The 27,696-nt window shown below is 35.9% G+C and overlaps 1 protein-coding gene across 2 annotated transcripts; it reads left to right on the top strand.

The window, feature by feature from the left end:
- The first annotated feature begins 1,225 nt into the window (after positions 1-1,225).
- hace1 (HECT domain and ankyrin repeat containing E3 ubiquitin protein ligase 1) lies at positions 1,226-27,305 on the top strand. Of its 2 annotated transcripts, XM_058746175.1 has the most exons (24): positions 1,226-1,539; positions 3,973-4,027; positions 4,297-4,386; positions 4,542-4,646; positions 4,823-4,898; positions 9,964-10,095; positions 10,208-10,290; positions 13,011-13,107; positions 13,187-13,288; positions 13,371-13,477; positions 13,563-13,713; positions 14,823-15,130; positions 16,157-16,225; positions 17,243-17,330; positions 18,192-18,303; positions 18,392-18,489; positions 19,225-19,312; positions 20,386-20,535; positions 22,006-22,202; positions 22,885-23,016; positions 24,300-24,398; positions 24,607-24,677; positions 25,565-25,678; positions 25,901-27,305. In XM_058746175.1, the coding sequence occupies exons 1-24, from the start codon at positions 1,449-1,451 to the stop codon at positions 26,001-26,003; spliced, it is 2,718 nt and encodes a 905-aa protein (XP_058602158.1). In that variant the 5' UTR covers positions 1,226-1,448; the 3' UTR covers positions 26,004-27,305. The 2 variants fall into 2 exon arrangements, with proteins under 2 accessions (XP_058602158.1, XP_058602159.1); XM_058746176.1 differs by lacking the exons at positions 1,226-1,539; positions 3,973-4,027; positions 4,297-4,386; ... (1 more) ...; positions 4,823-4,898; positions 10,208-10,290 and having other exon boundaries at positions 9,983-10,095.
- The last annotated feature ends 391 nt before the right edge of the window (positions 27,306-27,696 follow it).

Raw genomic sequence — 27,696 nt, 5'->3', positions numbered from 1 at the left:
GTGAAAAATAGTGAAAAAAACCCTAACCTTTTTTAAAGTGACTTGACGCTTCAAATAAAACATGTATCAATTACAACGTAACGCCAGCAGGTGGCGACAAGTGACTGTTATAAAAAAAAGAAAAAAAAAGAGAGAGATTCATTCAAAAAATTTGATTGATTCATGAATGAAACAAAAGTCTTTCAGAATCAGAAAGATCTTTATGGCCAGGTACAGTATGCTTACACATAGCCTACGAGGAATTTGTTTTGTGACAAAGCTTCCACAGAACAACATTGGCAAGACAGATTATAAAAAGAATAAGAATATGATAAATAAATAAGAAATAACAATAATAAATAATAAATAAATAAATAAGTAGACAATATATGGTATGTGTCCAGGTGTGTTATGTACAAATGCAAGAAAGTATAAAAAAAAAAGAGGTGTGTTAAATAAATGTATTAATAGTGTTGTATATTACACATTTATTGCCAAAGTTAACTGTTCATGAGATGGATTGCCTGAGGAAAGAAATGACAGCCAATCATTCATTCAACTTGACTTATTTTATTTATTTATTTAACAATTTGTTGAATATTGAATAATATATTTCATAAATAGACTGCAGCAATTAGCATTTTGTAAAATTACATTGCATACAGCATTTTGTAAATTAGGTTACATGTTATTTTGTTTAGTTGCCTTTAGTTGTCCCTGATTACACCTGTGGTAGGAGTTGACTGTTACTCTGAAATTAGAGCACAGTTGAATGACAATTGAAATCAAATACTGGGACTGCGACACCTGTCCATTGGCATGTGCATACGGGACTGACTAGGATTTTGCAACTTTTAAACTGTCCAGACTGGTATACTCTCTCTCTCTCTCTCTCTCTCTCTCACACACACACACACACACACACACACACAACTAATTTTACTTTTACATATTACCCTATTTACTTATTTTACTACACCAAGCTTCTTTAAGTAGTCAAAATCTCTGGGAATAATGGAAGTGTACATGTGCATAATTATTTTCTTTTTGTAATGAATATGCTAATTAAACCATTTCCCCGTTAGTATTTAAATAAATTTTAGTTGTGAATATGAAATAATTTATATCATTTAGGTCAGAAAGAAATACCTTAAAATAGAATAGTTTAAAGGTCAGTGACCACCAATTTATTGGATGGCGTCACGTCATGGACCCGTACGTCTGCATGTGTATCTGTCCCAAGACTACACTTCCCATACTGCATTGCAATGAAAACAGGAAGAAAGACACCATGAGGAAATATTTTCCCAAAATGAATCGGAGAGCGATGGAGGGATGTGGTGCGGTGGAATGAGTCGTAAACACAGCGCATCAGCCAACAGCAGATGGAAGATATCGAGGCTTTGGCTTTTCAGAGAGAGAGAGAGAATACGTGTTCCATGAGCTGAATTCTGTGTTGGACATCTCATATGATGGAAAGGGCGATGGAGCATTTGAATGTACAGCTGAATCGACTCACGCGCTCCCTGCGCCGCGCGAGGACTGTGGAACTCCCAGAAGGTGAGACGTCACGCGATACAATGCAAACATTCTTATTTTTGAGGACTACTGAAGTTGTCAAGGAGACCCTTGATACATTCTAATAATCTCGGCTTCCGGCAAGGATTCCGGTCTACGGCCACACACGTCCATCTACCTTTGTCCATATATGGTCATGTACTACAAAATACCTAACATTCTATTGTATGATTCACACGAAAACACGTCCGTTTATATTTCACATCAAAATCAAATGATTAAGAAGAAAAACAATAATGAGGTAAATAATAAAAAAATGCTCTCCATCTTAAATTATATATATATATATATATGTGTGTGTGTGTGTGTGTGTGTGTGTGTGTGTGTGTGTATATATATATATATATATATATATGCTGGTTCAATTACAAGGAAAAGGTTTCCCTGGGGAATCTGTTAACTGTGTTACTAAGTGTTACATTTTAGCAACGTGTATTTAAGGGTTATTTTATCTGTTCTGTCATTTATACAGTGTTTGTTTTAAAATCGTTTTAAGAATTGTATTTTCTTTCCAAATGTCCATGTGATACACTCAAAACTGTCACAAAAGATTTTTAAATTTTTAAATTTATTTTATTTTTATTATAAATCTTCTTTAAAGGGATAGTTCACCCAAAACTGAAAATTTGATGTTTATCTGCTTACCCCCAGGGCATTCCAGATGTAGGTGACTTTGTTTCTTCAGTAGAACACAAACGAAGGTTTTTAACTCAAACTGTTGCAGTCTGTCAGTCATATAATGGCAGTCAATGGGACTCACGGCTTTGAGAGAAAGAAAAAAAACATACACAGACAAAACCAAATTAAACCCTGTGGCTCGTGACGAAACATTGAGGTCTAAAACGATCGGTCTATGTGAGAAACTGAACGGTATTTATATCGTTTTTTAACCTCTGATCTGCCACACGGTCCAACTGTCCTCAGCGCATTCACACAACAGCTGGCGCGTTACGCATCTTCATCTTCTTCTTGCTTTACAGCGGATCGCAGACTTATTAGTGCATTAACGCCACCTATCTCTCAAATGGACTATTGACACGCTATCTACAATCTCAATTAGGCGTGTCAATGGTCCATTTGAGAGATAGGTGGCGGTCTCCGTGCAGCGGATCAGTGGTAAAAAAACGAGATAAATACTGTTCAGTTTCTTGCACAGACTGATCGTTTCGTGTCTTTAGACCTCAGTGTTTCGTCACGAGCCGCAGGGTTTAATTTGGTTTTGTCTGTGTATGTTTTTTTTTTTTTTCTCTCAAAGCCGTTAGTCCCATTGACTGCCATTATATGACTGACAGACTGCAACAGTTTGAGTTAAAAATCTTCGTTTGTGTTCTACTGAAGAAACCTACATCACCTACATCTTGGATGCCCTGGGGGTAAGCAGATACACATCAAATTTTCATTTTTGGGTGAACTATCCCTTTAAGAACCTCCCTTAAAATCCCCTACACACACACACACACACACACAATTTTCTCTGACACATAGGAGAACAAATTATGATAATAAACAATCTATGACAAACTATTTATTATCATTTGTGGACACAGTCATGCAAAAGGCTCATAACTACCATTTTATCTTAAAATTGGCTCTACAGGGTAACTTAACTGGTAACCTAGTTGGCCGTTTCACCATATTGATTCATTATTTCAATGCAAGCCTTGTTTTGCCAACTATGTGTTATTTTCTCAATCAGGTTAACCTCAAATTTGAAAATGCATTTGAATTGAAATCATAAAAAATATTGCAAACCATGACAATGTACCCATAATAGTTGACGGTCAACTAATATGCTCCTTGACAATATGTTATTGTAGATAAAATATTGAGGAGAAAACAGAGAGGCTGTTTACATTAATGTGTTAATATCCACCACAGAAGAAAATAACAATTTATGATGCTGGGCACATGGTGTTTTAATAAAACATTTTTATTTGCAGGAGGTTGTTTGTTCAGTAACATAGCTGACAGAAGTTTTGTAGACATGGAACAAAATAAAATATTTTCTTAAATTTAAACTCCATCTAAAAAAATCAAGGCAATTTCAAGCAAACTGAAAAATAGGGTGCACAATTATTTGTGTAAGATTATTAATTTTTTTCTTAATGGATATATGATGGTATATTTAAAGTTAGAAAAAATATAAATGTCATCAGTGGACATAATATGTATGCTAAATTATAGAATGACTCTCGTGACTGTCTGTAATGCGTCTGGAAATATTACTTTTGACACTGCTCTCTATAGTGATTCTCAATTTATTCTCTTCATTGTAAAACTGTCATTTTTATTTGATCCATCATATACCACCCCAATATATTTTACATTTAAAATAAGATTTTCCATTCTCCAAAGCTGTTTGCGAGTTGTTTGACAAAAAAAATATATTTGAAATGTGTGTATTTTTTGTCGTAGACAGTGAAACAGCTGTGTACACCCTCATGCCCATGGTCATGGCTGACCAGCACAGGTGAGTTACGCTTTGAATGCAACTGGAACACAATTAATGACCTAACAAAGGCCAAGACAAATAGAAACACAATAACTTTATTCCCTGTCTAAACAAAGCTAAAAGAATGTCACCCATTCCTGCAGCTTCATCCTCTGCTATTTCCACTATAGTATGCTAAAGAAGAGGATGTCAAGCTTAACATCCCCTTTAAACTTCCGTGTCTTTGGCCACACAGCTTAATGTAACAATTTTTTTTATTTACTTGTTTATTTATTTTTTGCTTATAGGTCAGTTTCTGAATTGCTTTTAAACTCAAAGTTTGATGTCAACTATGCCTTTGGTCGCGTTAAAAGAAGCCTTCTACACATTGCTGCCAAGTAAGAGTTTTGTTCTTTTGACATTCTCACACAATTAACACATTTTCATGAATTGACTTGTTTATTTAACTATTTTTGTTAAATATCCAAAACTCTCGATAAAGTTATATGAATTTATACTGATGACCCAAAATGATTTTTTGTTGTTGTTTCAGTTGTGGATCGGTAGAGTGTCTTGTCCTGCTGCTAAAGCGTGGAGCGAATCCAAACTATCAGGATATCTCCGGCTGCACACCTCTGCATCTGGCTGCAAGAAACGGGTAAACGGAGGGTTTTATAAACTGTGCAGTACTGCCACCTGCTGGAATCATAACAAATCACATTTTTTAGTCTTTCTCCCTCAAGCTTTGTGTACATATCCTAAGTGCTTGTGTGCATTGCATGCAAAAGATTGTAACTGAGTGTTTTTTTCCCATGTTGTTTTCTGTTTTCACAGACAGAAGAAGTGTATGGGCAGACTGTTAGAGTACAATGCTGATGTTAATATCTGCAATAATGAAGGTCTCACTGCGGTGAGTATGATGATAAAACTGAACATTTGACACACAAAAAACAACAACAATAATAATAATAAAATTCAGTGGTGGGTCGTCAGGGCCAGCAAAGCCTTCTCTGCTGGCCTAAACATTAATCCTAATCTGAATCACTGACTTACATTTTAATATATTTTTTCATGAATGTGTATTAAATTATTCCCAATAGTCTATTCTCTTCATTTCATAGCTTTTCTCTCGGTTGTGCTGCTTCCAGTAGTGTATATTTATGATAGAGCATTTATCCAATCATATTTCAGCCAGCGGCTGACATCATGTGTTGCCAGGGTCAAAGAAATCTGCGTTAAGGCCTTCAGAATGAACAGCGCAGGCCCTGCAGCTTAAAATAAATGGCAATGAAATCATTGCATTAACCAATGAGATTTCGAGTTGGCGTCCTCGGGCAATCTAGCAGGCATACGATAACGTCAGCATTTTCACGTCTTTTGATTGGATAATTGAACTAGTCAGAGCTAGCGAACTGAGCAAACTAAATAAAAAAACAAAAAATATTTTCACTCATAATGGCTGACAGTGGAGAAGTAGTTGATGTGGTTGCAGACATCCTTTCAAAGCCATTTTCAAGGCGGACTTTTCAAGAAAAGCTGGACATCGTGAGGAAAGGTCGGCCGACCCCAAAGCTTGCAGGCCTATCCCAGCCGGGGAAAGGGTGGCTCACAGCCTCTGTGCATTTGAAAATTTTTGGGGAAACCTGGGTGGATCTACAGCTCAATGAACAAGTGTGCAGGGAAACGGACCTACACAACGAAAAGGTGAAGAAAAATAGGGAAATACTGAGAAAAACTAATAGATTGTGTTATATTTTTGGGTGAACAGGAACTTTCAATTAGAGGACTCGATGAAAGCGCTGGATCCACAAATAGAGGCAACTATTTGGAGCTTCTTTCTTTTATTGCTGAAAACAACACAGACTTACATTACCACCTATGTGTTTAAAAACACATTTTTTGTGGGACGTCAGGCAAAATACAAAACGACCTGAATAATGCTATTGCTGAGGTGATGGGAGAAGAGATGAAAAGGGAGATCAACGAAGCACCTTTTGCCACAGTTATGGTAGACGAGACCACAGACGTGAGTAATGCAGCGCAGCTCGCACTGGTCCTGCGTTATGTGACGGCAGTACCATCGCTCCCTATACGCAGAGTACGCAGTTTGCTTAGGGCACCAACTCTCGGGGGTGGGCACCATCCCAGTTGCTCCAAAAAAAAAAAAAACGTGACACGCCATTCCCGCATCCGCGCCCATGCCTGTGACCGTTCGCACTTCATGTTTGCGGCTGAATGCAAATGATCAGAATTGATGGACAACTATGCCTGTGTAAAGACATCAGCAAGCCGCCGCCAAGAAAAGAAAAGAAAAAAAACAAGACGAAAACAAAGCCCCTTGCGTCACTTTCAGGTAGGCTACATTCATAATCCTAAGGGTGTTGAGGTTAATAACGTGTTTTAATGTCGGTAATAATCTCACCACCACCAGCGCATCTAATATTCTCTCTTGAGTTTTTTAAAATAAAAAACAATCATGGTTCTTGTAGCCATGGTTTTGTTACTTCAAATAATAATTTACAAAGAAGTATTGAGATAATATTTTGTGTGGTTATAAAAACAAATTTAAGCCAACAACAGCCTTTAAAATGACTTACAATGCATTATATAAAAACAATGAGGCAACCCTGCTGAAAAAAAACAATAGAACCATCACAGAAAATCCTAATACCATCACAAATTGTTTTCTGTTGTGTGTTTTGGGACATATTCCATTAGGATTTATTGTTTTTAACAAGCCACCAATAGAAGGTGACCAATTACCAGTAGAGACCCACAGGGTCCATTACAGTTTCCATTAAAACCAATACAAGTCCCATTATAACCAGTAAAACCATTTACAAAATTGTTTTTTTTTCAACATTACATTTTATTACAAATGCCTGCCAAAGGAACCAAAGGCCTGGTCATTGCTGCTGTTTTTTGCCCACCTAAATGGCTTAGCTGCTTTTTTCTCCAGATCCCCTTAGGCGCACGCAACTACTGGACGATATTTTCCGGCGGCATCTTCCTTGTGTGGCACCAACGTTGTGGCAATACAAATCGAGATTGGTCAGTACAGTCTTTGAGAAGAGAGTTGCCCTAAAGGAGCTGTTTCACCACATCCTGGAACATCATGATGAGTATGACGAGGACGCTGTGCATTGTGCTGATGGATTTAATGCACGTCTGGATGATTTTGAGTTTTGTTTTTGCTTCACACATTTAATGGGATTTTTGAGCATTCAGATGTGCTTTTTGCAATACTACAGAACAAAACATTGGATGTACAATTCTGTATGGCAAGGGTGAAGGAGTTTTGTGACACCATTGAGTGAGAGAGAGAGGGGCCGATTTGATGAGATCTACGAAGCCACTGTGTGCATCTCGTGCGCTCCGAGGGCACGGAGAGGCCCAGCACAAGGCGACCTTCGTGGTACTACCACCAACTCAGTGGCGGCTGCTGGTCTTTCAAAGAAGGGAAGCTCATTTTCGGCCTACATCATAAAAATTGTCCATTTATTTATACTTAAATTCTGCCCTATGTTCCTTTTCAAGAAAATGCTCTGTGACCCTGTCTTACCAACTAGGCGTCTTTTCCAGTGACGCTAGCCTAGCCTACTGTATGAATGAATTAATGAACAAACAATCTAAAAAAAAAGATATTAAACTCGGAAATGTGGGAATTAGGTTAAACTGAAACAAGGAATGTGGTGTATAATAGGGTTGTCACGATACCATAAAAATGGCTTGCGATACTATACCAACTTAATTTATAATTCAATTCTACAAAATTAATCAAAATTTAATAAATAAATAGATGTAAGTGAAAGCAGACAATATTATTCTCTGAATACTTAATTAATGTGAATGAATGACTGGCTATTGTTATCGATGAAATTATCCAAACAAAACTCATCTTAACACTGCAGTGCTAAAAAAAGTCAGCGACTTTTTATAGAACAAAATCGCTGTCAATCAAAAGGAGATGCAGACCCTCCAATCATCACGCAGAAGCCCGGAGTCCAGGCCAGCCCACTCCTCCATTCACCCCCAGAGATGCTGAGCGTCCGTGGGCGGGACATAGTCGCAGCATTTATCCAATGACCGTCTAGTTTCGAGGCACTGAAAAAAACAGTTCGAAGCAGCCCCGTTGAAGTCAATGGACGCTAGGCTTCAACAGAGAAATACACTGAAGCTACGGGAGTGTATGAGAAGGAAATCGAGTCAGCCGACCTGCTATATGTAGCTGATTCTGTACAAACTCGTCTTGGAGATGAACGTGTTCTAACGCATTTTTAGTCAATAAAATGTTAACACAATAGTACATATTTGACCATTAATTTTTTGACAATATAGGGGAAGCCGAGCTTCCCTTGCAGTCTTGAAGAAATCCCCACTGCACCAACTCCACAGAAATGTTCTGGACAACATTCTCTGCCAGATACAGAACAGATTTCAAGACCATGAAAAATGAATGTTTCCCCCAGCAGTTTCAAACATACACTATTCGATCTGTCCCAGCTAAAAACAGAACTGACTGTAATGTATGCCATGACAAAAAAGTCCCGTTAAAATCCTTGATTTCCTTCAGCAGAAAAATCTGGGTGAGAGCATGAGGCAGCTGTACGCATTGACATGTTTGGCGGTGACTATCCCTGTGTCCACTGCTTCTCTCGAACGGACATTCTCAGAATGCGAAAGCGAATTAAAACTTATGCCAGAAATACGACTGGACAGTCTCGACTTTGTTGGATCTGAAACGCACAGATAACCTGTACAACAGAGTGATCAAACTCTTTTTGAGGAAAGAAAGGAGGATGGATTTTGTGCACAAATAATCAGTAGGCTAATTTGGTGAGTTTAATGCATTTTATTTAGTAAGCAAATAATATTTGTATAATGTGAATAATATCACTTTTTTTTTTAATACAATCAACCTTTGAAAAAACACTTTGCATTATCTTTGAACCATAGACTGTCACCTGAAAGTAATTTGTTATACTTTTGATTCTTCAAAACAGTTGGTAAGCTTTTTCAAGAACGATTTATGCATTTTCTTTTGCCTTAATTTCAAATCCCTTTCAAACACGTTTCTGTATAATATTCGCTGCATCTCAATGTTGAATACGTCATCAAGAATGTCTTTTTTTTTTTAAATAAAGTAAAATTTGACTGTTATTCCTTGAGGTGTAAAATACTGTAATTTCTATTTAACTTTGCAATTTAACGGTTGATGTGTTTCTATTGCCGTGACGTCATAATGATGGATTCATTCAGGTAGGACACCACTGAAGGCCTAGGTGTGAAATGCACGGCCCACCACTGATAACATTATTATTTAACATTTTCATAGATATGAATATTATATTTATATACATACAAAAACATTTGACTGGTATGTATGTATTTATTTACATATTTACTTATTTTTAGGGTTGGGTATCGAGAGAACTGGGTATTCGATAAGACACGTGCCTATTGATTCCTGCGTTCGCATTTTAATGTGCTTTAAAACTATTTAAGCGCAGGAACGGAAAGAACTTATTATATTTGAAATGTATATTAGTCTAGTTGTTTTTGCTGTGGTGTTTTTGTTAAAGCTCTTGTAGGCCTAAGTATTCTGTAGGCTGCTGATTTTTTGCTCTTTATTCAGCTACAAACAGAATGCTTTGTAAAAAGACACAGAATAAATGTTTGACTTCATTTTTTTATATTGGATTTTTTATCTTATAGGAATCGAAACTAGGAAATGATCAGAATCGGAATCGATAAAATTAAAATTATAGACAACCCTACTTATTTTTGGTATTGTCTACAGCAATTAAAAACTTTGTGACATGGTATAAAAATCATAAAAAAATAAAAATGCATACAAAAATAAAATGCAAGCATTATGTTAATTATTACACTAGAGGAAAACACTGTATTTTTTACTAATGTACTGTTGTATTTACTTATATTTTATTCTTTATGTCATCCTTTCATGTCATTAGATTCATTGGCTGGCAGTGAATGGAAGGACAGAGCTACTTCATGACCTGGTGCAGCATGTGTCTAATGTGGATGTGGAGGATGCCATGGGCCAGACAGCCTTACATGTGGCCTGCCAGAATGGACACAAGACTGTGCGAAATCTCTCTGTCTACACAGCTTGCACACGTACAATGTGTAGTTCAAAAGGGATTGTTTTAGTAGTTTTATTAATGTTCATGTGATGTTTTTTTTTGTTTCTCACAGACAGTGCAGTGTCTTCTGGACAGCGGAGCAGACATCAACAGGCCCAATGTCTCTGGAGCCACTCCACTCTATTTCGCCTGCAGGTGAGCAGCTAACCATCATCAACCCCAGCACTGCCAGCTGCCAACACAAACGTACAATGTTTAGCATGATTACTGTTTACTTCACTCCGGACTGAACTGGAAATGCGTGGTCAACAATTAGAATGTGGCCCCTTAAGAAAATTAACTTCCATTCAGTGATTGAATCTGGATGCTTTCTGACTACACAAGAAACATAATTAGGATAATCAGGGTTTTGTACAGATATATATATATATATATATATATACTGTATATATAATTTTTTATTATTTTTTTTTTTTGGTAAATAACCTTTTAACACACAGCTTTCTATTGAGTTTGATGAGAATAACAAAGGATTTCAAGTTTCTTTGCTGTAAGTGCAGGCTAATAAGAATGTAGCCTGATGAAGATGTGCCACTGTTGGTATTCTGAGTGTGCAGCTTTGGAGATGCTCACATGAGCTCGGTTGCTGAGCAACAGCACTCCATCCGTCTCTTGTTTTGATTACATTTTGCCAATGATATCAGTCCACTCAAGGCTGATGATGATGTGATCAACACTAACATGCCTCACAACAGATAATTAAAAAGAGTAATTAAACATATGCTTGAAAGGCTTTTAAAACATGAAATCTGGGCCTGTTCTGACTTTTGTAATTCCATACCAATTTTTGTGATGCTTATGTGTTGTAAATCAACCACACACATTTGTTCCGGATGACTAGAATAACTAGAAAAGTCATGTAAATGTATTGGTTATAAAAGTGGAATCACTGAAAAACATTAAGCTCTCAAAACTTGTGGAATCCTGAAAATAAATGATAATTGTTTTAGTGACTTGCTTTAATTTGCAGAAATTAGGAGTGCCCATTAATTAAATTAAAATAAGATAAAACTACCCTAGTTAAAACTTAATATGTTTAAAATACATTTATTTCATACTAAGTATAGTACAAATCTATTAACATATTTACTGACATATCGCTCGAGACTTACTGATATAGCAATTATAATGAAACTTTATTTGGAGTACTACTTGCGCACACTGCACATTTCTTAATATTAAGCCTAAAATGTGTTTTAATGTGACTATTGCTAAGGACTGTATGGTGTTTGAATAATATTAGTCTTTAAATGCAAGATATTTAAAGTGCACCTAAAGTATACTGATATAGCAATTATAATGAAACTTTATATAATAATAGTTCCACTTGAATTACATATAGTTTATATAATAATAGTTCCACTTTAGCGCAATCAAATACACTTCAGTATATTTTTAGTTAGGGATGTAACGATGAACCGCGAGCCGGTTGAAAATCGATTCAAATATGTGACAATTCAAATCGGTTGAGATGCCAAACAAATCGAGATACAATTGGAGTAGGAGTTTATATGAATGTATCTCTGAGGGGAACTGACTGTCTTTAGAAAAGTTTACGTGGTATTTTCTTTTCATCTTGCCTCTGAACGATGCATATTACAGTAGTGTTCATAAGCGCAGCTCTGCTTTGCTTACAGCGGTAACCCAGGAAACACTATATCATTGCCGTTCTCTCTGGCAGAGAGTGAGTTTGCATCTCATTCAGTTCGTCTGCCGTTTCCTTCAGATATGTTCAGATATGCTTCAAATTTCGAAATTATTCAGTCTAATTTAGATTAAAAACTGCTCATGCTGTGTATGCTGCATCTTTGTTTGGATGATGATTAAAACGCAGGGGTTGCCTCTAAATGGAAAAAAAAACACATACAAAGCCTTAGGTTGTTTATGAAGAGATTTATTTTATTTGTGTAACTTATTTGATTTGAGGTTTGTTTTGAAATTTCAATTTAGTTTTGATATATTTCAATGTCACAAATAAACGTGGAGCAATAGCCTAATAAAATGACACTATCTCATTTACTGTATAATGTCTTCAATCTCATTTTGTAAAAAAAAACAAATCGAAGCGAGAAAATTCGAATCGCAAAATCAAAATCGCGAATCGAATCATGAGTTGAGTGAATCATTACATACCTATTTTTAGTTGGACTACTTCCACACTATTAAAGCGCATTAAGTACAAAATAAATTGTTCCAATTTAACAGATTTTAAGTATACCAGATTAGTATACCAAAAGTACAATTGCAGGGTATTTTTTATTGAGCACATACATATATCATGCTAAGTATACTACAAATACATTTAAATGTTTAAGTATATTTATTTTTCACTAGAGTAGGCCTTGGGGGCCTTTTGATATTGTAGCCAAAAACATTGACAGCCGTTGGTAAAAAGATTTTGCTGAGCAAGTTAGTTAACTGTTAACATGTTTACAGCTAGCTACATGAATAATAACGCATCCAGTTTAATGAAGGTAACACTTTGCCCATTTTACGCAACCGTTGCCATTAATCTGTATGACTTGTGTGCGACATCCAAGCCATTTTAGTTAGTTTTTGCCACTTTTGCCTTAATAGTATGGTGTTAATAATATGGTGGAGAGAGGCGGGAAGCAACAGAAAAATAGAGAGCGAAACAGGATTGGGAACTTGATCCAGGACATTTGGATGGATTTGTGTGAGGATCAAAAGAAAATCTGTTATTTACTTAGAATCATGAATTTCACCCATTCAAATTTGCCAGGTTTAATTAAGACTTCTTTGTTTACATGCACTCAGAAGTGGGATCTAATCTTGTTCACATGGATGGAAGATATCGATATGCATGCAATTTAGCTTTTATCATTGTATTGCAGTCATGGTCAGAGGGACACCGCACAGATACTGCTCCTCAGGGGAGCCAAGTATTTGCCAGACAAGAATGGGGTTACACCGCTTGACCTGTGTGTGCAGGTGAATGCAGCACACCTATATCATATTCACTCAGTTACTCATATGCAGGATACCAAAGCTCATGTGCAACTACTTTTAGGGTGGTTATGGCGAAACATGTGAAATTCTCATCCAGCACCATAGCAGACTGTTTCAGACCCTGATACAGATGACTCAGAACGATGACATTAAAGAGAACATGGTACGCCTCTTTTTCTTATCCTTGTTTCTTGATGAGTTTATGTACATGAGTGTCTTTTTACATGTTGAATATTATTTTTAAGCTAAGGCAGGTTCTAGAACATGTTTCACAGCAGAATGACTCCAACTACCAAAGGATCTTGACCAGCTTGGCTGAGGTGGCCACCACAAACGGACATAAACTGCTGAGGTGTGTCTGAGGTTATCCACATTTCTTAAGAAATTGTATTGTGTAGAACTTTCCGCAAATCTATTTCTCATTCTGTTTCCATTAGTTTGTCCAGTAACTTTGAGGTCCAAACAAAGAGTTTGCTCCGAATTATCCGGATCTTCTGTCATGTGTTCTGTCTTGGGCCTTCCTCCCCAAACAACGGGAATGACATGGGTTACAACGGAAACAAGACACCACGTAACCAGGTGTTTAAGGTCAGTGGGCATTGCATTGCCAACAAATCTTACTTAAATGTTAATTATAAATGTTTAAATACTTAAAGAAAGTGATGTTCTGTTTCACCAAATGTTTGATTCTTGAAGTATACATTGATTAATGGACAATGTGACAGATTAAACTGTTAACAAATGTTTTCCACTCAATGTGCATATAGCCACTTTCATGTTCCATGGTTTATTATTAAACCTACCATATTTTAACATTATTATGTGTTTAATGAAAGTGATATTAAAAACTTTCTTGACTTCCATCATTTATTTAGCTACATTTCAAATGTATTTTATGTATAGATTTAATTGATTTATTCTTGTCCCAGACCCAGAAATTACACTCAATATTAAAATCTGAAAATCCATCATAAAAATATGATTTTTAAACACATTTAAAATTATGATTTATGATGGTCTCTAGGGTGGTCTATATGGATACAAGTTTGTTTGCGAGGATATAACAGTGTCAGCATTTAAAAAAAAATAAAAGTAAATATTTTTGGTGGGTCTTTTTTTTTTTTTTTTTTTTTTACATAAATTCAAGCTTTAATTATTTTAAATTATGGAAAAAAAAAAAAAAACATGCATGCATACATACATGCATAAAAAGCTACCTATTGTTTGAAATTGGCCAGAAATGTAATTTCCTAATGCAGTTATGCAGAATGCAGTTAAACACAATAACTAATGAGATTGTGAAAAGCGTTTTATTTAACTTTTTTATTAAACAAAATCTGTATTTACTAAACATTCATGAGACGTCAGTGAACATTTTTTGACTTGATCCTTTCAGTCTGTTTTCATAGAGACTATTTCGAATAATTGATTTACGAAAAGTCATGACAAGGATTCAAATAAGTCCAATAAAATCAGACAGACGTTTACAATGTCATAGACTAGAGAGTGTATTTCTAAATATTAATACATCACATCACCGTAGTGTCAAACACTGCACAGATGAGCATGCAGGCTGCTGTAGAATGGAATAGTCTCTCACAATTGGAAATACCAAAGCTGTCTCACAAAGCACAGCCTGCTCTGGTCTCGTACAGCACATCTGTGTTGAAGTGAGGTTCTCTCGTGTTGCTGTCTAGCCTCTGGAGCTGTTGTGGCACTCTCTTGATGAATGGCTGGTCCTCATCTCCACCGAGCTGGAAAAGGAGAGCACAGACGCAACAACCTCATCCTCAGGAAATGACATTGCGTCACTCTTCCTGAAAAAGCAGGAGGCCAACCCTTCTCTTTCCAGCGAAAATCCTCCTCTGTTGCTGGACGCCAATTCAGTGATGAAGACGCCGGAGGGCTACGCCGATGGTCAGGATGTCATCTCTATGATAGCCAATCGCCTGAGTGCTGTGATCCAGGCTTTCTACATGTGCTGTTCCTGTCAGATGCCACATGGGTAAGACTGACCTCACACTTAAACGTTTTTAGCAACACTTCAGAATAGGGACCAATTCTCGCTATTGACTAGTTGCTTATTAACATGCATATTACTATTTGCTGTTTATTAGTACTTATAAAGCACACATTCTGCATGACCATATTCTACATCTTAAAGGGATAGTTCACCCAAAAATGAAAATTCGGTCATCATTTACTCACCCTAAAGTAGTTCCAAACCTGTATGAATTTCTTTGTTCTGCTGATATTTTGAAGAAAGTTTGTAACCAGGCTGTTTTGGGGCACCATTGACTTCCATAGTAGGAACAAAAAAAATACTATGGAAGCCAATGGTGCCCCAGAACTGCTCTGTTTCCCACATTCTTCAGAATATCTTCCTTTGTGTTCAGCAGAACAAAGACATTCATACAGGTTTGGAACTACTTTTTGGAACTATTTAACAACTACCTTACTAACTATTAATAAGAAGTTATTCAGGGCAAAAGTCGTAGTTAAGAGAACTGGACCTAAAGTGTGAACAAAGTTTCTTTGCACTTCACACAGACAGTTTTAGAAACTAAACTGCAGAGAACAGCTTGTTCAGAAATCGTCATACTTTTGAGATCTCGCCCCATGGTGCTGGCATTGCTAAGGTCATGGGTTGGATTGCCAGCGGGAACACACATGGTGACAAAACGAATAACTTGAATGCACTGCAGGCCGCTTTGGATAAAAGTATTGATAAAAGCGTGTGAACTTTATAAGTGGAGCTAAAAGCTACAGAAGTGTGGAATGTGACCCCTGTAAAGTTCATGGGAAGTACAGGAGAACCAAGATGAGTGTTTTAATAGACGTGTGCTCATGAGCTCATTCGGCGTGAGTGTTCATAATGTCTCTTCACCCCGACCTCACTGCCTCTCTAATGATAATGTTATTAGACCATTAAATCACTCTTTAATTAATGCATAATTTATAGACTCTCATCGGCAAGTCTGAGACCCTGCATACTCTTATTTCATTTTCTTTTTTCTTCTCTGATATCTAGCATGACCTCCCCTCGATTCATCGAGTTTGTCTGTAAACATGATGAAGTGCTCAAGTGTTTTGTGACGAGGTAAGTCAGGGGCATTTATTCATTTTGAAACTTCTAAGAATGCAAAAATATGAACTGTTTAAAAACAACTGTTATCAACATTTATAAGAAAAAGAAAGGAATGTGTTTTGAGGAGCAAATCAGCATATTAGAATGATTTCTGCAGGATCATGTGACAAGACTGGAGTAATGATGCTGAAAATACAGCTTTGCCATCACTGGAATAAATTACATTTTAAAACATATTCAAATAGAAAACACTTAGTTAAAATAGTAATAATATTTCACAATATTACAGTTATTTACTGTATTTTTGTTTAAATAAATGCTGCTCTGTTAAGCATAAATATTTCAAAAACATTAAAGTCTTACTGACCCTGAACTTTTGAACAGTAGTGTATGTGGTATATTCAAATTCACATGTGATGAACGAAATTGATTAAAAAATGACATAACACTTAAAGGGGTCATATGGCGCAATTTCATGTTTTACTTTATATATATAAGATCTGTAAAGTTGCAAAGATTAAAGTCTCAAACCCAAAGAGATATTCTTTCAAAAATTTTAACTCATCCACGCCTACCTAAAACGCCTCATTTAAACACGCCCCCACAAATCTACGTCACTGTGTGGGAAGATTTGCATAACACCGCCCAAATGTATATGCAAAGACAGAAAGAGTAACTTTTATTCTCACTGTAGTAATGTTGCCGCCGCCATGTCGTGGAGATGCTGTGTGTTTCCAAATATGGTAAGGGCTGTAACATTTCCGTCACATGCTTGAGGTACTCAGCCAGTCACAACACACTGGATAGCTGGCCAATCAGAGCACACTTTTCAGAACGATGAGCTTTGTAAACATCCATGAGTTTGGAATGACATGAGCATGAGTAAATAATAAAGTTTAATTTTCAGATAAACTTTTCTTTTAAGGTTAAGTTTAGGGCTAGTGGTGTGTTTGTATGTGTGTACATGGACATGTTTAGGCCTATACTTGTAAAACATTTTCTCACTATTGCTCATTTTACTGTTCCCAGGAATCCCAAAATCATCTTCAACCACTTCCACTTCCTGCTGGAATGTCCTGAGCTCATGTCTCGCTTCATGCATATTATTAAAGGACAGGTAAGCATGATGAGAGACTGAAATAGCTCTTGGAGTTGATGTTATTTGCTAATTGGATCGTTCCTCAGTTCCCAAAGGGCCTGAAAAACTTGTAGGGGTTATGATGAAATCAGAATCGAGCCTATTTAATGTATGTTACTCTCAAGTATAAAATATTTGCCTTCATAATATTTCATCTAAATGCATTAGAGGTATAGATACTGTATGTTTGATGAACTAAAGATTACCATTACATGAAAATTAGAATTTCAGTTAATTTTAAAACAACAAATGTATGTATGTCACAAATTAGGGTGTCTATAGTTATGCTAATAGGATTACTAAGTAATATTGTCAAAATATATGGTCAAAAATATAATATTGACCCACCTTGTTTTTGCCTAGCTCTGTTGCCAGATGATTTTGCACCTATTACAAAAATATTTTAATATATGTATATTATCGTTCAAGAATTGACATCATTGAACAAACTAGCTAGGATCTAGTGAGTGGCAATTTAATTTAGACTGAGTGTTCAACCCTGGTGTTTTTTTTTTTTTTTCACATTTTTTTTATAATAATAGTTTTATAAATGTATCAATTTAATTTTGATAGAAATCACACAAATTAGTGTGTAAAAACTGTACCCATGCTAATATGACATAAATTGCAAACCTCATAAAAGAAAATGGCTCATATAATATTTAGTTTGACGTACTGAAGTTAAAGATCCATGGGGCTGTATTCAGTATTCAGGTCTGTGTTTGCATCCTTGTATGAAATATGTTTCTGGCCTAAGGATTCATCGAGGATTCAAGTGCAACAGAGTGTAGTGAATGTAGTCATTTTTTTAATAGGCCTTTGTTTACCTCTCTTCCTTAGCCATTTAAGGACAGGTGTGAGTGGTTTTATGAACATCTTTTGGCTGGACAGCCAGACTCGGATATGGTGCACCGGCCAGTTAATGAAAATGATATTCTTCTTGTTCACAGAGGTAGAAGAATTGCTTCATTATCTGTTCAAAAGTTCCTTCATCTTTCAGGCTTCACCTCCTTCATTCATTTTTTATTATTGTATTTCAGACTCAATATTCCGAAGCAGCTGCGAGGTTGTGTCCAAGTCCTCCAATGAGAAACTCAAACAAGGCATTGCAGTGCGGTTTCACGGTGAAGAGGGAATGGTAAGTTTGAACATGTCTTCTGGGAATCTCTTCTTCTCAAATCTTCACACGTAACCCTGTCAGAAGAGAGAAATGATGTGAAACAATAAGCCAAAAGAGACCATTCATTACATTGATTCTACCACAGTTAAAGGGATAGATCACTCAAAAATGAAAATTCTGCCATTAATTACTCACCCTCATAATGTTCTAAATCCATGAGACCTTTGTTCATCTTTGGAACACAAATTTAATCTTTAGAACACACATTTCTTCTTCTTCTTTTTTTATTTTTTTTATTTTAGAGTAAATAGGAGATCAAAAATCATATTTGTCGTAGTCTCTTATTCACCACTATAGAAGTTTACCAAACAATGACAACTTCTGTTCTTGAGAATTATGGAAATGTCAAAAGGGTCTGTAAGAGACAGGTGTGTTTTATTACAGTTAGGACTAAAATCTGCCATAGAGAAGTCCTTTAATACACAATATACATATGTATTATATGAAATTTACTACTCAATAAAATATGACTATTCTTTGGAAAAAAATCTTAAACCAGCCTCAGTTCGGCTACCATCTGACCAACATGAGGTATCTTAGAAGGCAGCTTGTGATGCTTAAAATACTTTAGGTAGCTGCATATTTGTGTATATTATGCATGCATTGGCACTTTTACCAGGTTTTAAAGTATTTTTGCTATATATTAGATCTAGGATTAATGCCATGAATAACTATATTCTGTCCTTTTCTCAGGGTCAGGGGGTGGTCAGAGAGTGGTTTGACATTCTGTCCAATGAGATCATCAACCCGGACTATGCACTGTTTACACAATCAGCTGATGGTAAAAATCTTATGTACAATACAGGTCGGGGTGAAGCACCTATCAGATTTTTTTTTTTTTACTGTAATATCACACTCTTCTGTTGGTGATCTGTCACACTCATCAAAATGGAAAGGGAGTGACAGATAAGTATGCAATTCATGTAGTGCCGTATGAGTGGGTGTGATATGCAATGTTTTTTGGGGACTTAAGTTGTGGTCGCACACAGGCAAAAAAAAGTCTATTGTCTAGCTATTGAAGTGCGTCAGTGTATGAGACAAAACTCGCAAGTCGCTTTCAAACCAAGCTTTCTGTTGAAACTTAAACCTTTTTAAGAAATGTTTCACTCTTACACTCTTAAAGTCACTTTGTTTCAAAGTGTTCTCTCATCATACTGTAGGTGTGATCAAATTAACGCCATTTTGTAGCAAATCTTTGTGACCAGCTTGAACCTATTTTGAAATCTGCGTGGGGAAAATCGTTCACTCCCATATGGAGTTCTGTGATTTCCTATTGAAATGACTGGTTTTAAGTCACTGTACAACAGTAAATGTGACTGTACCATTACAATACAAATTATATTCACAGATTTAATGGGGGGGGGGGGGGATTACATTCTATAAAAACACATGCTAAAAGCAGGCTGGTGGCCTCTCCTGCACTTCTGAGACCTAGCGCTTGCAGAAGGAAAAGATCGGATCAGATTTCAGCCAGACAATGGCTTTTTAATTTTTTAGTGTGTGAAGAAGCTCATTGGTCACTGCCAAGGGGAAGCTTGATGTTGGTTGAGGGTCTGCAGGGCCATGAGCTCAGCATGGAGTCGCTTGAGCCATTAACGTCCTCCCACTGAGAGATGTGGACGTTGTCTCTGAACTCTTGACTATGTGAATGAAGCTTATGACTTAAAATCAGCAAAGAAACTGGCTATTGGGACTATGCCTTTAGATAAAACATTTTATCTGTCATTTATGCAGAAATAGATACCATTCTCTTCTCTTCTCAAATACAATGTGCTGTGTTTACAGTTTTCTGTTTGTTTTGAATGTCAATGTTTGGATTTATTTATTTTTTCTCTCTCTCAAATTTTTGTACAGGTACCACGTTTCAACCCAACAGTAATTCCTCTGTAAACCCAGATCATCTAAACTACTTCCGATTTGCTGGTCAAATCCTGGGTCTGGCTCTCTATCATCGACAGCTGGTGAACATCTACTTCACACGCTCCTTTTACAAGCACATACTGGGTAACCCACTCCATTCACATAGTGTTTATATCAGAGAATTTACTTGTAAATAGTTCTGTATCAGCACATTTTTTACATTGAATCTGATTGTTATACCTTTTTTGCATGCATTCATACAGATTAGTAGGAGTCCTCGACTAAGGATTTTTCTGGTCGACTAGTCGTCGTTCATTTTAAGCATTAGTCGACTAATCACACGTTTATTAATAAACCATTTAAATCATTATAATGAGCCTTTAATTGCCTACTCGAGCACACGCATAAAGCTTGCCACAGCACAAAGCAGAAGTAATGATACAAAAACAGTAAGGAGGATGGTAAAACAAACAGTAAGGAGACTGCATTAACATTTTAATAATTTGATAAACCAGTGCTTTCTTTGTTTTCGGTTTAAGAGATTAAGTCGGCGACACTGACTCGTCATCTCCACAGTAGTGAATGCTCCTGTATGCATGTTTCATACGGATTACATAATCGGAGAATATTTGTTTTCCATTTGAATTGGTTCATTTGAAAGTAGACATTTCACTCTCTATAGATATATATTTTTATGTCTGTTTCACGCTCAAGTTCACATACCAAGACGGCAGAAAGCGCATCCTGTTTGCTTTCATTATTTTACAAAAGCGCAATGTTTTGTTGTTATTGTGAGTGCACACAAATAAACATAGGGTCTTTACAGATTTGAAAGATGTATTACTCTTATCTGAATGACCGAAAATGAGGGAGTGTTTTAAGAGCAAGGGACCGCACCAGTGCCTCCATCTGTCCTTCAGTGAGCTACTGTTCAGACACACTCTGCACAGACACCTGAATAGTGCATTTTTCTCTAGCTTAACATTAGATTGAGCGGCCATGTAAAGTTGCTAATACTTACATATTTCAAATGATAAGCTATATTTGAGGTTGATGATAGGCAGGCGTTTGGATGTCCTGCCTGATGTACTGTATTACCATAGACTAGCCGCTAACGATCTGTCCGTTACAAACTGTGACTTCGCCTGCTCTCTTCTGGTCGACTAACGATTAGTCAACTATTAGGGCGCAGCCCTACAGATTAGAAATTGTACAGACACATAGTTGATATGTTTTAATTAAAGGTGCTTTCACATTAGCACTTTTGGTTCGATTTACATCAGAGTTCAGTTAGTTTGGATGATGTGAACACTGTCTTCTGAACTCGGGGGCGCACTCGCGAACCATACCTTAAGTCCCCTTAAGAGGTAGTCTGGGGTATTGTTCGTGTGAACTTTGGTACGGTTCGCTTCTGATGTGAACGCAATCGTACGAAATATTGGAAGTGAACCGCTATTATTGACATATTTGATAAAAATGTGTGTGTTTGTATGTGTTTGTCAACAGAACCCATTTGCCACAGCTTGATTAAACCAATATTCTGGTAAACATAGTCATTAACAGGAGTGTCTGCAACATGATATGTAAAAGTGTGTTTGTGTGGGATCTTTGCAGGCATCCCAGTGAGCTATCAGGATGTGTCCTCCATTGACCCAGAGTATGCTAAAAATCTGCAGTGGATTCTGGACAATGACATCAGTGACCTTGGCCTTGAGCTCACCTTCTCTGTAGAGACAGATGTGTTTGGAACTATGGAAGAGGTCCCTCTCAAACCAGGAGGGACTGTCATTCAGGTCACCCAAGACAACAAGGTAATATATAGATGTTCTGTAAGTGTTAGAATGAATTAAAAGGATTTCTGATTTGAATTAGAATGATTTCTGAAGGATCATGTGACATTGAAGACTAGAGTAACGATGCTGAAAATTCAGCTTTGATCAGTTTTTAAATTGCATTAATTTAAATTACATTAAATTGTTATATATAATATGCATATGTATTTTTTTATTATTGTTTTTTTTTTTATTTATTACTGTTTTTACTGTATATTTGATCAAATAAATACAGCATTGGTGAGAACAAGAGACTTGTGGAAAAAAAACAAAAATCATACTAATCTCAAACTTCTGAATGTATTGAGTATTTTTTGTGCACATTAGAGTATTGCATTTTTACTTTAGCTAAAATCAAGGTGTTGGAATCAACTGTGCAGAAAACCGGGGTAAAATGAGTCAACTGCCTATATTATTTTTGAGTTGAATAGACTAATATTCAGAGCAATTAAAACTTAGTAGTTGTGTCTCCATCATCTTTTTAAAATCATTTACAATTGTGTGAGATGAAATACCTTTTTATTATTATTAGGTACATTTGCCCTCATTTTAGTCACTCAGACTGCTGACAACAAAGCAGTCTGTCCATGATTTCGAAGAAGTGAATGATGGTGTTTTTTTTTTTTTTTTGTCTGATTTGTCATGTTTCTGTGTGTGTCAGGCAGAGTATGTGCAGCTGGTGACGGAGCTCAGGATGACCCGAGCGATTCAGCCGCAGATCAATGCCTTCCTGCAGGGCTTTCACACTTTCATCCCCCCCTCGCTCATCCAGCTCTTTGATGAATATGAGCTGGTCAGTAGATTCCTCCTCTCATCTCTGCATGAGACTCCTGCTTCTATCTCTTTATATTCTCATGTTGCATTTTTCATTTGGAGTTTCTCTCTGCTATTTTTCTCTCCTGTGCTCACTGAAGTAACACACACACCCAACAACAGCAACCGCAACCATGTTTTGTAGTATGGATTAAGATGAAAGCCCTGAACACCAGTAAAATGAGCAAGTTAATAAGCGCACTCTATACACAAGTCTATACAACATTAATCCACAACATAAAATACTACAACTTGCAGTATAGTTCCTTGCATTATGTAGCGAACGCACAAGTAAACTGGAACCAAGTTACATACTAATCATAATGTAACTTTAAAATAGAGAAAATTAACATCTAAATAATGAAGAATTCACAACAAAACAATAACTAATACTTCGGTATACTCATTATATGCTGTTATAGAAGCTCAGGCTTTCACATGGATTGTTTCACAAGGTAAATTGTTTATCTTGATAACTCTTTTACACGTTGATAAATGTTATTTTCATTGGCTAAAATTATACGCTATGCCATTTCAGTCATTAACTGTAATGAATGATTATCAGACAATGGAATATCGACAAAATTTAAAAGACAGAAGACAAAAACTATGATTAAAACAAAACCGGTCTGAAGTGATAGTTCACCTAAAAATGAAAATTCTGTATTTTACTTTGTGTTTTTTTATCAAACAACTCAACAAAACAAATCATACAGGTTTGGAACAAGTGGAGGGTGAGTAAATGATGACAGAATTTTCATTTTTGGATGAAATATTGCTTGATTATAAGTTTTGTTAGTTTTTGCACAACGCCACAGCAGTTTTGGGATTCGGCAGTGTTACCCCAAAAATAAATTGTAATAATTTTATCACATCCATGTAATTCTAGTGTCTCTCTCTCTCTCTCTCTCTCTCTCTACTATGAAAGAGAAGTTTTCGCTCACACAATTTTTTTTTTTTTTTTAAGTGAACAGACATGAATGAATGAATGAATGAATGAAGACATGAAATACTTTTGTGATCAATAGTTTTGTCATAAAACTTTGATTAATTATATGCTGACAAACTACCTCTTTACTTGTACACTTAAAACACGGTGCCGCTAGATGCTTTGTGCCAGGTTTGACATCAGGTATGGCGTATTTGAAACAACATGAGAGTAAATGATGACAGAATATACATTTTTGGAGAACTGTTACGAATGTACCAGAATCTTAGATTGTGTGTTTGATGGCATGGTATGTTTTATGTTTGTGTGAGCAGGAACTGCTGTTGTCAGGCATGCCTGAAATTGATGTGATGGACTGGAAGAAGAATACAGAGTACACTAGTGGCTATGACCTGCAGGAGCCTGTTATACAGGTATCCCATCAGCACCAGCACACACAAAACAATTATGATGATACACACAAAAAATAACAGTGATAGCTAGTCAGAAAGTTTGTCAGAGATAACAACAGTAGCTTAGCAGAGAGTAAACTGCCTGATGGCTGAGGTGTTTGTTATAATGGCGATTTAAAAACTATATATGAATATATATAACAGTTAACAAGTGTTTGTTTTGTTGCAGTGGTTTTGGGAAGTGGTTGAAAATCTCACTCAAGAAGAAAGAGTCCTTCTCTTACAGTTTGTTACAGGAAGGTACATATAGTTATTTCCTCATGCTGTATTCATGCCGTATAAACATTGGGGTGTGCTGTATAAATATTGTCAGAAAGTAACTGAACATTTATAATTTTATGACACTTGAAAGGTACAAAATAGGGTTTGAAAAAACATAAAAAAAACCTTCCTCCTTTCTTTTTCTAAAAATGTTCCAGTGAAAGGAAATATTTAATACAGAAGATGTTTCCTATGCAAGCCCATTTCTGCCATGGAATAATAAATTAAAAAAGAGTAGTTTTGACTTTTTATGTCCCTCTCACAATTGAGATGAACGTAATTATGAAAAAAAGTCACAATTTAGAGTTTTTGTTTTTTTCCCCTTCAGTTTGTTCAGAATTGCAAGAAACAAACTCTAAATAGTTACAATTTGTAAGTCGTAAATTTGTTATTGTTACAATTGTAAGTCGCAATAACATTTTTTTTTTTTTCCACGGTGGAAACAGGGTTACCCCCCCCCCCCCCAAAAGAAAATATTAATATTATTATTATTGCTTGCTAGATAACAATTAAAAATATATATATATATTTATTTGAGAGAGAAGAAATTGGAGAAACAGAATTATTGGTTGGTTTAAAGAATGCTACATATTTTGTAATGGGTTAGTTTATATGTAATGCAGTTTACATGCAAAATGGTTTCGGTAAAATATGTAAAAATGTTTTTATATATTTGTTTCAAAAAAATAAATACACATAATTTTGAATCACATAGAAACATTTGATTTGTTTAAACCTAGATAATGCTCATGCCGTGTCAGTGTTTCTGTTATTTAATAAATAATTTGTTATGTCTAATATGTGTCTCTGCCAAAAAACATGGGATTTGTGCCTCTCTTTTTAGCAATACTGTTTTCTTCTAACAGTTCAAGAGTTCCTCATGGAGGATTTGCTTTTCTGATGGGCGGCAGCGGTCTGCAAAAGTTTACAATTGCCGCTGTGCCCTACACATCAAACCTACTGCCTACCTCCAGTACATGGTGAGAGACCGATGGATAGTGTTGTTCATATACTATAGAAACACTAGAGGGCAATGTGGCTCTTCTGATATTTCTGAGCTGTAAACACAGAGCTGCTTTAAAACATAATGATGAAGAATTGGAAGAGTGACAAAGACTAACAAATAGACAAAAAGTGTGTGTAATGAAACCGGTTTGACTCTCACAGTGTAGCGTCACTTACCGATCTCTCTCTTCTCCTAGTATTAACATGCTGAAACTCCCAGAATACCCCAGCAAGGACGTCCTGCGTGATCGTTTGCTGGTTGCACTGCATTGTGGGAGTTACGGATACACCATGGCGTGACGCCGGCTTCTGCGTTTGCTGAGAATTCTGCTCTGTGGACACAACGCACACATGGCTCAATTCAGGGATTCTTCAACACTTCGATTCAAAAGCCTTTATATTTTATTTATTTTTGGCATGAGAAAATTTATGACAAGGACATCAGTGAATAATGACGTGACTTAATGATACTTCAGGCACTGAGGCTGTTTTGTATGTGAAAAGGATGTTCAGGTCACATTTCACCATAAATTCAAAATAAGGATTTCATTGCTCATTTTTATGTATTACACCAAATGCAATACTATTATACAGGTTTTGTTCATTATTAGTATTATTATTTATTAAAATCCTTTAAAATATTTTGCTTTCATTCATATATAATGTACATGCACACTTGACATTTTTTTCCCCACAAAATCTAACTCATAAAAATAGGTTAGGCATTTAAATATAGAATTTTATTTTTGGTGAAATATGACCTAGACGTGCTCTTCACGGGTTTCTTGAGGTTCACTCTTACAAATTTGCCAATGACTGAATCCAAATGGCCTGTTACATGCAAAAGTCAGAATTTTTTTTTTTTTTTTTACATTAATAAATGTACACCAGGCTGTATTATTTCAGTTATCTGATGCTGTTCAACTCACGCCATGCTTGAATTGCATGTGTGTGCAGATGCATGTGAGACGGTGAAATATCTATAGCTTTTATCACAACTGACAACTGTCAACACATTATTGAAAATTGTAATTTTGAGCAGTTGTATTTTTTTTTTAAATTATATTTCTGTTGCGTTGTTGTATTGGTCTCTTGTGGCACACTTTCAGTTAGTGGTCTAGAAAGTTCTTTACTCTCATGATTATTGTGCCATATATATTTTGATGTACTCAGATGTATTTAGTTATATATGGGGTTGTCAGCATAGTCCAGGAATTCTTAATTTTATATTCTGTCTGAATTGTTTATGTGCAGTTAAGTTATTCAGTATAAATGATCAAATAATGTTATAGGTGTGCCAAATATTCTCACAAGCAAATCATATAATTTCCTTTTGTAGAACAAGGACGTGTCATGAAACGATTTTGGAAAGGGAAGTCATATCATTTTAGGAATGTATCATATCTTTACTATTGGTTGTGGTTAAAGTGAAAATGTAGATATATGTATAAATTTATTTATTCTAATTTGTGATTATGATTTTGGATTCAAATTTGTTTTTGTACTGGTAATAACAGAGTATACTGTACAATCTTTTGGATATTACAGGTGGGCATCAAAAAATATTAAAGTATGCTTTTTATTAAAAATGAACCTAACAGATGTTATGATGTTAAATTTGTGTTTAATCATTTTACCAGGTTTTCTAGTAAAAAGTGCATGTCAGGCTTTGTTTGTGTACACACGTAGTGTATATATATATATATATATATATATATATATATCTGAAGAAAACTCACCATCACCAGGGTGTGGCAAATGTGTGTGGAATAATTTCCAACATGTAGCTATGCAGTTCGTTGCTAGGTGGTTACTTGCTGCTCAAGTCGATAGATTCTCTAGATAGAAAGTAATAGCACACCTCACCAATGAGTCATGTCTGTAACTCAAATCACAGGAAGAATTCTTCCCTTAAGTGCATTATTTGAACAATTCCTTAACTCTGAGAATAACTGACTGTAGCATTGTTTTTCAGATAAACAAGTATGTTAAC

The sequence above is a fragment of the Onychostoma macrolepis genome, chromosome 16 (assembly GCF_012432095.1).
Source record: "Onychostoma macrolepis isolate SWU-2019 chromosome 16, ASM1243209v1, whole genome shotgun sequence".
Lineage (NCBI taxonomy): Eukaryota > Metazoa > Chordata > Actinopteri > Cypriniformes > Cyprinidae > Onychostoma > Onychostoma macrolepis.
Note: the sequence above shows the minus strand (reverse complement) of the source record. Positions and strands in the feature narration are given on the sequence as shown.